Below are 13,087 nucleotides of genomic sequence, written 5' to 3'. Positions count from 1 at the left end.
GAAGGACTGATGGCTTAGTCCTGCAAGGTGCTGAGCACTCTAGCCCTGGTCCAGCAAAGCACTTTCGCACATGTTTAACTTGACGCAAGTGAGTAATGGGACTACTACTCACATGTTTCAAGTTAAACATGTGCTTAAATGCTATGCTGGATTAGCACCATTTGTGTTCAGCACCTTGAAGGATTGAACCCTTAAAGCAGTACTTCCAGAGACACCTCATACAAAAATCAGGTTGTTCAAAAGTAATGAAATAAAAGTGAAAGGTCAGTCCCTCGGTAGAGATCATTTGAAGAGAGGCCCCAAATTCATATCTAGTACCCTTCCCAAGGTTTTTGTAATAGCTGAGTTCATTATTTTCAGTCTTGCAAGATTATTTTCCTTGTCATACATACTCCCATGAAGCTTCGATGAATAGACTCACCCTAAGGGTAGATCTATCTTAATCTCCCTTTTCAGACTTCCCCTCCAAAAAGAAATATAAGAAAAAAAAACCTAAATTTAAACTTCTGCATTGCCCTACTTTTGAGAGGATACATTTGTAATGTGAATGTCATTAACCACTTAAAATGAAGCTTAAATAAGACTTAAGTGGGAGCTACGTCTTGTGCTGGCTTTTCTCTGAAGGGTGAATTTCACCCCAACTCAAATGAACATTCTAAGTCTGAGACATTGCTTTAGTTACCACTTTTCCACATTTTCAGTAGTCTCTGCCAAGAGTCCTAAAGGCACAGTATAAGAAATAGAAGAGGAGATTACAAAACCTTGTCCCAGTACTCTTTTAGAAATAACACATTTTTAAAGCAACACTAATAGTTGACCCAAAGCCGTAGTTCAAATAGATCAAATTAATAAACAAATCCCTATATTCGAAGCACTTTAATGCAGCTCCACAACAAAAAAGCTCAATTCAGATCTGTTCAGTTGCCTGCCCCACCCCCAATTTATGTTATAGAAGAATCTCAGAAGGATAAGGTTCTAGGTTTTCCTCAGGTCATGAAATTAATTGAGCATGGAAACCACTAATAAGAAACAATAATTTCAAAGGAAAGAGATGATACTAACAGCTTTCCTCTTTAGTTGGACTAGAGGCCACTTGTTCTTTGGCAGAAGGAAGCCCATCTGCTTGGGATAGCTGAAAAATGCTAAACTTCAAATGCTCAGAAAACCAACTTTAACAGTGCCTTGGGCAGCAGCAGCTCAAATAAGGCAATATTACAAGCATCTCAACAGGATAAAAGAGCTAGTTCTATAAATCTGTCAACCTGCAGGAGTGGTAAATTCGTAATAAAATATTAAATCAGCTGTGCAGGATAATCTATGTTTTTTAATATGTTTCAGGAAAGGAAGAACTATTTCATCTTATTAGCTGTGAGAACTAAACAAAAGAGGAAGAGGCAGTGTTGGCAGGCAGTGGTACATTTAAAGTTAACTAGATAGCTCAAATTGAATTGCACCTTGTTTTTTTGCTCCACTGGATTTTTATGCTTTCAGAAGTGATTTATGAAAGCTTTTCTGAAATACTAAACAGGTAAAATAAAATAGAGGAGACAATCACTTACCAATTATTATGGGTTGTGGTTCACTTTTTACTCCAACACCTGCACTGGTACTTGCTGCAACTTCCACTCGATATTGAATACCAGGGTATAGGCCACCTATCACTACAGAGCGAATGGCTGCATCTACTGTTTTGTTGATGTGAAATCGAGTCTCATTACCTAGGCACCAGATCTGGGGTAGGGATTGGAGAAATAAAACAATATGAAAATAATCATGCTTGCAAACAATGGTGCACAAATATTGTATATTAATATACTGTACTGGGAATACATATATTGATATGTTGAAATGCAACTGCTAAATTCCTTTAAACTTTTAGGCCTGATTCTGCAAAGACTTATGCACATGCTTAACTTTACACATGGCTAAAATTCTCATTCTTGCTCTGGCCTCTTTACACCAGGTAAAAGAGCCAGAGCAGCATAAAGGGGCTATCTTAAAGCCCTAGATCCAACCAGTGTGTAGGAATGGAGAAAGCCTGCCACATGCTATCTTCCAAGGACCCACTTACCAGCCCTGACATAGGGGGAATGCTGGGAACAGTGCTGGGGGTGGAGAGGCATGCTGGAGGTGGAGCACATAGCATGGCAGACATTCTTCATGGTACTACTGTCCACAGGCAGCTGGGGATGGGATTCAAAAAGCCCCCAAGCAGCCCAGGATCAGTAGGGTTCAAAGATGGCTTAAAAATCACCTCCTTCCCCATGTTCCTGGGCTGTAAGTTCTATGCTTCAATTCTTAGAGGCACAGCCCAGAATCTCACCCATTGACTTTAATGACATTAAGCATATGCATACATCTTTGCTGGATCTGGCTCTTGTTCAGTTACTATGGCTATAATCTACGGTTTCCTAAAATTATTTTTTCAGTCTCATTTTTTTCCTATTGAATAGAAAATGTGCATCAAATATTACAACAAGAAGCATGTTGAAACACTCCTAAGAATATTATACAAAATCTCCTTTTAAGTATTTTCAGCTTTCTATCCTGGTAGAAAAAGGGTGTGTGCCATTTCTAAAATGCTATGCTATGTTGTTGCCGTCATAACTGAAATTGTTCAGGAATCTAAATTTTGCGGTCTGACTTATTTTACCCTGTAATTCAACAAACACAAAAAATGCTCCCTACATATCCTGATATGTGCCATATTTCAAACCAGCACTTTGTGGCGCGAGTGGTATATTATTTCAAGGCAGTTTTGCTTCTCTCTCTTATATTTATTCATGAGCATTTCCTGAGACATTTTAGCATTGAGATGTTCAGGGACTCTTTTTTAGTTGAAGGGATCTGTGGAGACTATTACTATAATATTAAAGAATGCATTAACTACCACTCTAATTCCACTCAAGGGAACCAATACATAAAAAATCTCATATATGCATGTATGTAATTACTGTACCAAAGGAAGGTGCTGCTGGTTGAAAACAACATGCGGTTGCTGACAAAGGGCTGGATTATCACAGACTTTACTTGGCTCAGCGGAAGAGAAAGCAGGAGTAACATCCCCATTGCTCCTATGCTTGGCACTGCTCAGTTTTTGACTCTAGCTTCACAGTACCAGGGGCTACTCACCTGATACACCTCCCTGTAAGCAAGGAGTGGGGGATGGAAGAATCCCTGCTTCCCTTAGGCTCAAATAGAGCTTATTTGCTGGCCAGAGTCCTGGCCAGGTGCATGAGGGAATGGGGAGGAGTCATCATGATTTGTCCTGATCTGGCCCTGGGAAAGTACAATATTACATGGTGCTCCTAATTTAAGGCAGACTGTAAGGTTGCAAACCAGCACTTAGTTAATGAAAGCATTTTGGACTATTTTGACAATGGAATTGTTGTAGGCATAAATGAATGAAGAAACAAAATTCGCAGATGTGTGTGTAGCTCAGATTGTAGGAAAATGCTGAGATATTATATTACTTAATAAGAGAAATATCACATAAGCAAGTAATTGCAGATTAATTAAGATTTTCAAAAATAGGTGCATAAAGGTACGATCCTAAATTCACATTTATTTAGGTACCTAAATAAGGTACCTAATTTTTAAAAGTGCTGATCATACAATGCTTGCCACTGAGGTAAATGGCAGCTACTGGGTCACTTTTGAAAATCATGTCAATCAGGTACATAAATATGGAATTAAGAGCCCAAATTTAGTCTCCTAGGTTTTGAAAATCTTGGCCTATGTCCCAGTGCATATGTATAAAAGTTAAGAGTTAAAGTTGTGTGGATAACTCTTATGCATTTTCTGATGTTTTTAATGCTTAACCGCGAAGTCATAACATTCTCTTAAGATAGTTTTTTTAATGGAATTTATATGAAGCAAATATTGACATACTGGAGTTGGTATGAAGATGAATTGATGTGAAAATGAGGTTTCAACAGCATAGTTGGTTTAATAAATTGTGGTATTGACCAAACCAAATAAAACAAAACAACAAACTAATACATTACAAATAAATATTGTGTGTCTTTAAAACACCTACTCAAGAGAGCGAAACATAAAAGAGCCTACACTGATTTTAAAACTAAGTGCCTGCCTCCCTCCTCCATCTTTGAGTCAGATTCACCCACATTGGAGCAGGGGGTATAAATTACACTTTCCTGTGTGAGATGACCAAACTGCACCCACAAGTGGCAATGCCAACACTTCCACTCTTCTGGGACTTCTGTTGGGGCAGGGCAGCTTCCATTTCCACCAGAGGCTCCATATGAGACCCACTATCTCAGGCTATTGAAGATACTCACTAAAATAGTGTATCCCCCTATCCACAACCTTCTGACATCCCCAGTAGGATTTCTCCCTGAAGAAGGGAAGTTGTGGCCACTTTCCCCAGATGCAACCTCTGGCAGTTTTTTTTGCCTCTGGAGCTTTGTTCCTGGATTCCCACTAGCTTCCACTGGCAGAAACCCATGCTGAATCTGCCCCAAGAGTATGGCTTCTCAAGTTAATTCTCTGATCTCTAGCATGTATGCTGCCAAGCCCATCATTTCCCCCTGGCATTTGGGTAGAAGATGTGATGAGGGCTGAAAGGGTTTTACTACTATTACACCTGCTGTGCAGGGCTATTTCTGTTATTCTATGTGCTGCTGGGTATTTATTTACTGGAGTGGGATGAACAGTCCATCGGATAGCATTTTGTGACATATCCACGTTGTAAACATTTATTTATGCATAAGTGGTCCAAGCATGGGATTGACCATTGACTGATACGGCCTCTGAGGATGACACCTTGCAGACAGCACATCAATGATGGAGGACAAAAGATAAGTAAAGTGAGCTACTAACCCACTGAGAAACAGAGACAGCATACTAGTGATGTTCAACCTGTTGCCCCGGGGAGGCTGCTTGTGGCCTGCAGTTCTCTAAATTATGGCCCTTAAAGGTGACCGTGGAAGAAGATTTGAATTTGATTACAAATTGAACTTGTGTTCTCAGGGTCATGCCCTATGATTTTTACACTGAAGTGTTTGAGTCAGCTTTGTTTCAGGGCAGGGAGGAAGGAGTAGCTTTGGCTGATCCACTGCCAGCTTCCCTGTCAGGCAGTGGGAGCTCTAGGATAGGAGCTTGGCTGATTCACCCCGAGCCTAGAGTAGTACCTAGTACAAGATGGCTTCTCTCCCCCTCACAGATCAGTTTTGTTTTTAACATAATGTTGATGCTGCTTAACTTGAGAAAAAAAGGTATAACTGCTCAGACCTCTCTGCTTGTTATTATATAGATGCGTATTTCATTATGTCAAAATCTAAATCCACAAAAAAAATGTGATGTTCTATTATTCAACCACACAATTTGGTTTAATTCACATCCCTCCCATTGTACATCAATTCTACCTTATACTCCTGGATGATTCCATTTTGGTGATCTGGTGGGGGAGGGTCCCAGGAAATGCTGATGCTTGTGCTGTTATGATTTCCAACTGTTAGAACAGTAACAGACTGCGGAGGGGCACTTGGAGCTGTACCGGGTAGAAGGAACAAATAGAAGAATGACATTAGTCCAGTTGCTGGATCATTAATTTTGCTTAAACAGTGTAAGAGTAAGCAGAGAGTCTATGAAGTTTGCATTCTCATGGGCTTGGAGATGCATACATTCTTGGGCAACGACAATTATGAAAAATGCCTTTCTGAAGAGAAGCAGAGCATTGAATGAAAATGCAGTAGTTGTGAAACATAGAAGCAATGCAAATCACTCTTATTTTATTTGTTTATTTATTTGTTTTAGCATGTCTCAAGTTTACATTAGAATTAGTCTCAGACTTATATTCATTTTCTTATACACATGGTTGCGACTGCATGCAGAAATTAAATCTGCTAACTCAGTCCGCCCTAAACATTGTTCTGATCCTCCTATCCCCACTGTCCCTCCATGATCTAATATTGCCTAGTGATAAATAGAAGGGGATATTTTTAAAGACACGTATCCTTAAGGTATTTAAATGTAGGATATTCCAGTTTTTGCCTGGCCAAAGAGTTAAAACACATGGGGCTTTAATCTCACTCACATTGCCAGAGAAATGGTCATATACATTGTTACTTCTTTTGATTTGAGGGATTAGCCAAAATTTTGGGGCCTTGTGGGTTGTCCCAGTTAGGAGGATAAATTGATGATGCAGTCAGGTATTTCTCTGAAGCAATCCTGTTTATTTACAAAGAATATCAGTGCTCAAACCTCTCCGGGACAGAGCAGGAATCAAACAATCAGACAAATGACAATTTCTTTGCTTACAGTTTGAAGCCTCTTTCACACAGCACTGAGCTCAAAAAGATCTCTCTATCTAGGCTTTTCCTCGGGGCCATGCTCCAAGTGCTCATCCAGGCCGTGCCCCTGTCTTTCTGCTCTTCCTCTGTGTAGCCTTTTATTTTGCTTAAAGTGAATTTAATGTTATAATACACCACCGTGGGTTCAGCTCTGGTTGCTACCGTTTGAAGCTCAACAGAGTGAAAGTTGCCTCTGGTGCTTTTTTCAAATGTGGAGTCTCTAGAAACACACCAAGTCCAAGGATAGGGACTACATACACAATCACAAGTACAAAGTCCTGTCCATACTACAAGTTTTATTAAAGCAATAAGTAAAGTTACAATTACAATTGTAAATAAGTAAAGTTACAATTACAATTGTAACTTTAATGTTTAATTATTAACATGCAATAATTAAAACTGCAGTCATACACACATCCACAAAAATATTCTAGGGTCTGATGGACTTCTCAATAGATGATCATTGCTAGAGGTATGGTTCCTGCTGGAGGGATGAGATCATTCCTTGGGTTTTCCTACTTTTACCCAATCATGGAACCATCTTTTATATTGTAATTCTGACTACACCTAACTCCTTATACATATGTATGAAGGTGCTCTCTTTTCCTGATTTGTTCTTCCACACCCCATGACTATTGGGGTGCCTCATTTTTCATAGGCTGTTCTTAGTTCCTCTTATTCTCATTAGCATCTACGCACAACATGTAGCCAGCAGTCAAGACAACATTCAAAGATGTTACAATTAGGTGTCTAGTGGTTTTGGACAATACACTGTGGTCATTACGATCTACTTTTCCGTAACATCACGTGTTGGCACATCTTTACAGTAATCTTGTGACTTTACTGCACAAAGTTATTCCCAGTTCACCCACTCTTGTCAAATGTTCTTAAGCCTAGGACCTAGTATGGCTAAACTAACATCTTACAGGTCTCAGCCTGCAGGCCTGCGTTCCAGCCATGCTTTACTTACACACATAATACACACTCATCGCTCCTAAATACTTATCAATCCTATACTTGTATAATCCTACAATTTATTTCTATTTACCCTATATCAATTATATATGAAATAGCATATGAACTGACCATAACATCACATAATAGAATGGTCAAGGGATGATAAAATGAAATAATGAACATCTGTAACCCTTTGTGGTGTGCATCTCTCTCACATGCATCCCCACTCAAAATAGCAAAACCTCTCCACCCATACAGTTAAAATTTCTGAATGACCTCACATGTGCTATTCTTGTAGGTGGTGACATGTGCCTGTGTTTTGTTTGAGGCCCCTATTGTTTCAGCTACCTGGTTCCATAAAGAAGTTTAATTGCATCTTAAAATTATTTTACCCTCTGCTTCAACGATATTGAACCCAACTCATAAAAATATCCACATCTTCTTTTCCCTGGGCGGTTCCTGTTCTGCTCCATCATTCACTCTTGTCCTGCAGCTTTTTGTATGTTTAATCACTTGAGGGTATTGAACATTTATGATATCTCATTCTTTTGCAGTCTCTCTTCCCATGTCCATGCCCCAGATAAAGAATACAGAAGTGTTGCCACAGTTCCAGGCTAAGTCACCAAAGTGATTTGTGTTATTAAGACATTTCCCTGGGAAAGAATGTCATCACCTTCAGCATGACGCCTTTATTCCACAAGTGAGAATGTGTGAACTGCAGGGTCCCCCAATTATTTTTTAAAGATGTTATGGTAGAGACTACATTATCAATTTCACAGCACCATTAGCACATTCATTAGAGAACCCACTGGCATTCCAAGCACTTCTCACTCTTGCTGTGATGCCAAGTTCTGAAAGCCTCAGCAACCTGTAGGTCCAGGGTTTTTTCTGGTACATTTCTGTCACATTAAACAAAAAAATCACTGAGGTCCAGGATTTCCAACTGAAGCCTTTCCCTCAGTTTTCTCCTCTAGCTCTGTATTCCTGTCCATAAAGGACTTGGTTCACTTTGTTGCTCCATTAGTTCTGAGGGCACCAAAACTCTGGAAAAGTCCTTTCATTACTGGGTTTTCCTGATTGTTTAAACACCCTTAGACCATAGTTCCCTGAAAAATGGGCCCAAAGTCACCGTCATCTCCCTATTCACCTTTTGATCTTCCCTGGCTTTCAATGCCTGGGTTACCCAAAAGCCCTGGCAGCCTCAGGACAGCTGGGATGTCAAGATCACTCAAGTTTCCTGAGTCAGTCCAGGATACATTAATTTTTCCTATGGCTTCTCGACTACACCTGATGTTTTGCAGAATATGACCAATAAATCTGGATCCAGGAATTTAAACTCAACTCCTTTTAATGACTGTAATGGGGGGATCTCACCTCTTGAGAGACTCCTAGTAGCTGAGTGTGGTACACAATCTTTTTCTCATGCCTGGAACCTTCTGTAGGCTGCCAGCTGACCTTGGTGGGGCTTGAGTGGCTTGGCCCTCCAACCAAGTCACAAAGTCCAAATGAAACACTTCTGAGATATAAAGAGTTCAATGAATGAACAGTAACACTGCTCTCACTAGGGTCTTCAGCCCCAGCTCTGGACCCTTTAAATTCAGCCCTGTGTTTAGGTTCTCAAATAAGCTATGTCCCCTTCTTCGGGTTTATGCCACTGTGACTGGTAGAGGAACCTGGGATCTCTGACTACTTTGGGTTCCAACTCAGGGACCTTATACATAGCAGCCACATAGTGCTTAATTTCAGTTTGTTGTTGTTTCTTCCCTGGGGTGCTTCCTACCTAGTCCCCCCCTCCCTTATTTATTTATTTATTTTTGCTTCACTCTTATCTCAGGATCAAAGTTCTTAGTCCTCTCTCTCTCCCTGCAAACCCAGCTATTCAAATGCAGCCAGCACCAAACTCTGGCTATCCCTTGAGCACCTGTGGTCAGAGAGGAGAACCTGGCCTTGCCTCTCTTGTCTGAGCCAGGAATTGACCTGCTAAGGCCCGGCAGCTCCTTTTATCTGAGCCTGCTGGGTTCTGATTGGCTACTTCTGTGAAACCTCTCAAAGCAGGCCTGGAGGACCCACCTACACTGCTCTTTTCCTCTGAGCTCACTGCTGGTCTGGGATATCTTTGTCTCCCTGCTTGGGATCTTGACCTACCCCAAGCTCTTTGAATGCATGAACCTGGAGGCCACCTCCCTCCATAACCATCCTCTATTGGGGTCTTCATTCCAGAACCTATTCCCTTTTTGTCTTCCCAATACCACCTACTGGTATGGCCTCCACTACTGGTACTGTCTTCTATACTTAATGCCACACCCTTGCATCGAGGTGGAAGAGTCCCCCACAAGTGTGAGAACGTAGGGTTCTTCACACAAAGCCCCTCATATCTACTTTCCTAACTGCCACCTCCTATCTCCTAGCTGTAGGAATATCCTGCTTGACCTCTCCAAAGGGACTGCTCTGACCTGGGATTCTTATCCATAGCCCTCAGGACTCTAACTTCCCCCATATGGTTCAAAATATTATGATAGAAAGCATTCTGGAGTTCTTGCCAAACTTCCCTGTTGTTGCTCTATCACGTTGATCACTAGCAGCAGGTTGGCTGTGGTAGCCTCTTCTTTTATGGTGGTCATCTTCTGCTCTTAGGTTGCTGCCTGTTGTTGTTGCAGGATCAACAGACGTGCCTCCATCTTTCCCTTCTTTCAGGGTCTGGTCTGAAAATCCCACTTCCAGTACCAAATCATAATGGGGCCCTCACCTCTTGAGTGCCTCCTAGCAGCTAAGTGTGGTACCACAGTCCTTTACTCGCCCATTGCAGTGTAGTGGTCTCTAAGGAACTGCAGTAGCTGATGTAACTTGTGCAGCACTTAAATTGCTCTAAGTTACTCCAGGGGCAAATTGGCCCCTGGCCAACCCAAATCAGTGAAGCAGAAAGGTGGCCTAAAGCTACTTTTCTCAACCATGCTGAGTATAAAATTGGTGCCGTTGAAGACTAGGACCTAAGTTTTGTAGCACTTGAAACAGAACTAAGCCACATAATAAAAACAGTATCAATATAAAAAAAATCTATTCTCTCTTTAACAACAAAAATGTAAATAAACGTACCTGATTCTAAAAGAAAATTAATAATAAATGCATGAACCTGTAGGACATCTCTCTCTATAACCATCCTCCGTTGGGGTCTCCATTCCTGAACCTATTCCCTTTCTCTCTTCCCAATACCACCAACTGGTAGGGCTTCCCACACTGGAACTGTCTTCTATACTTAAAGCCACACCCTTGCACCTGCATTATTATTATAATGGCAGAGATTAAAACTAAGCTGCTTATCCTCTTTGCATTAAAATATAATGGACTGTTTTGTTGAAATACATTCACTTCCCTCCTTAACGTGTATAACATTCATTTATATACAAAAATACACAATGCATATGGAAAGATAATACATCACATATACATACTGTACAAACCTATGTAGAGATAGAGAACTGAACAAATACTGCAAGATATTTTTGAAAAATATTCATTTTCGTTAAAAAAAAAACCCTTCAGTTCAACTGTATTAATTCCTTCTTTGAGTTTATATTTTATGACTATTATAGTGAATTAATTTACCGGAATTTTAAGAGGATACAGAATAATATTAATGGAAAGTGAAATTGAAATTAATAAAAGCCTTGAGTCAGACTAATCCAAACAGCAAGTGGACACTATGAAAACAGTGTCCAATGAACACTAAACAAGAGAGCTCAAGTTTAGAATACCATACATTTGCAATGAACAGGTCATGAACAACACACAGACCAAGTATTAATTATTTCCTGAGGAATTTCAAATAAGTGAATGAATTTGAAAAAAAAAATCATGTTCAGCTTTTAGGATAATTTGTGAACAAAAAACCTGAAACTTATCAAATACATGATCCATTATTATTTGTCCAGTTCTCTCTTTTGCGTGTGTGTGTGTATAGACAGTCCTGACTTCTCTCTCTATGATAATATTGCTCTGTCAGCTGGCACCATGATATAAATTAAACCACTTGTCTGACTGTGCTGTAGTTATTAAATAGACCACACTGAAAAATAACATTTTTAAAACTGTTTTCTCATTTCCCTTGATGCTGGCTTGTGGAGAACACCTTGCCTGATTCTTGACAGATCAATTATTCCAGTGCTCAGCTTCTTGCTACAGATATGAAAGAACCCAAATCACTGCTCATCTTTTCCAGACGCAACCAAACAGAATTCCATTTGTTACTTTCACAAGGCCAAAGAGGTAGGAGATGAATGGATACTGAATTGTAACAAATGTCTGATCTAGAGGAAAAGTCTAACTGTGGTGAAATTGATTTTTGGAGGTAGGCCTCAGAAGTAACATTCTATGTCAAATTAAATCCAGTAAAAAAGCTGAAACTTCTTTCTGGTAGTACATTGCCTTTGCCAAAGCTATATATTTTGATGCTGCAAAAATATACAGTATTCACAGCACTCTTCCAAATTGTTTCTCTAAAGATAGTATAACTGACTTTTTCAAAAGTCAGGTCTGAAAAGTCTGATTTTCAAAACAGAATCAGATGTCAATGCAACAAGTGTGATACCTTTAAAAATACTACTCCTTTTATGTATGAATGAGAAGTAAATCATATTCACCAAACATTTATTTGGGACTATCTTTACAAAAGTATGAACAGCAAGGTAATTACAAAGATAATTGGAAGAATCAAAGGAAATAGCCATTGAAATACACTCACTAAGTTTCTCACGGAAGCTTATGTTACCTATTGGTGCTTTGATAGAAAAAAAGTCTATCACACAAGCAGTTAAATACTGTGGGGGTTGGGGAATCTTTTATAGTGGTTGACATTTGACAGGTGGCAACCATTTGTTTTTCTGAAGAAGACACTAGTCAACAGAGTGGCCGAAGGTTAGACTAATATACACATGGACTGTGACTTTAACACATCTGTAGGCAAGGAAAGTTCTAAAAATCTTTACTGTGTAGAAAGTTATTCCACAAGAAAAAGTGGCCTTTAAAGTAGGAAATTACCTGACAGGTTCTGCTGGGAGGTGAGGGTTACAAATGAAAATGTCACTCCTGAAGTACTTTACAGAAGTAGACTACAGATACAAAACCTTTTCTCTTTTTTAGCGAGTCTTAATTTAACTTTAGCAGGAGACACTTAGATGAACTAAATAAACAACAAAAATCAATTGAGAATGGACAAGAATAAAATCCTCTAGTGAGGGGGAGAAAAATCCTATAGTGAAATTCTAGCAAAGCAATTTCAACTCAGTAAGCTTTTTCCAATTTTCTTTTTTTAAACTTTTAAAACAAGCTTTGTTCATACTACAGTGAAGCTAATCTTTACTGAAGAATTTAGGATTTATGATCTAATCGAAGCAATGGGAGTCAGGCATTCCCAAATTCTTAACTTGCCTTTGTCAATGACTCCCTGTATGATCTCAAGCAAGTCATAGGACCCTCAGTTTCTCCATCTGCAAAACAGGGACAGCAACTACCTAACTCACAAAACTGATCCCAGGGTTGGTTGCTTAACTGTTGTCTAATTAAGTAATTATAACATGTTTGAAGGTGAAAAGTATAATAATAATAATAACAACAACATCAACAACTATGATGATGACATGTTCCATTCCAAGATCTCAAAGCATGCTGCAATCATTATTGAATAAACTTCCTCACAACACCCTATGAGTAATGGAGATCACATAGACCCATATCTGAATGATAAAAAAACTCAGGCACAGAAAGATTACAGTCAAGATTTTAATAAAATAGATGCCCATTTTGAAAGTCTTGGCCTACAT

The 13,087-nt window shown here is 39.5% G+C and overlaps 1 protein-coding gene across 1 annotated transcript in view; it reads right to left on the bottom strand.

Annotated features, from left to right (window-relative positions):
- Positions 1 to 13,087, bottom strand: part of ROBO2 (roundabout guidance receptor 2) — a 632,658-nt gene that overhangs the window by 76,749 nt on the left and 542,822 nt on the right. Inside the window, exons 16-17 of the mRNA XM_029911756.1 lie at positions 5,388 to 5,512; positions 1,560 to 1,731 (exon numbers count right to left, since the gene is read on the bottom strand). Of these exons, the coding sequence (XP_029767616.1) occupies positions 1,560 to 1,731; positions 5,388 to 5,512 (297 nt within the window). The remainder of the gene's footprint in view (positions 1 to 1,559; positions 1,732 to 5,387; positions 5,513 to 13,087) is intronic.

Source organism: Terrapene carolina, unplaced genomic scaffold (genome assembly GCF_002925995.2).
Source record: "Terrapene carolina triunguis isolate 2854851 unplaced genomic scaffold, T_m_triunguis-2.0 Scaffold38, whole genome shotgun sequence".
NCBI classification, from domain to species: Eukaryota; Metazoa; Chordata; order Testudines; family Emydidae; genus Terrapene; species Terrapene triunguis.
The sequence above is the reverse complement of the archived record's forward strand: the minus strand, read 5'-3'. Positions and strand labels throughout refer to the sequence as shown.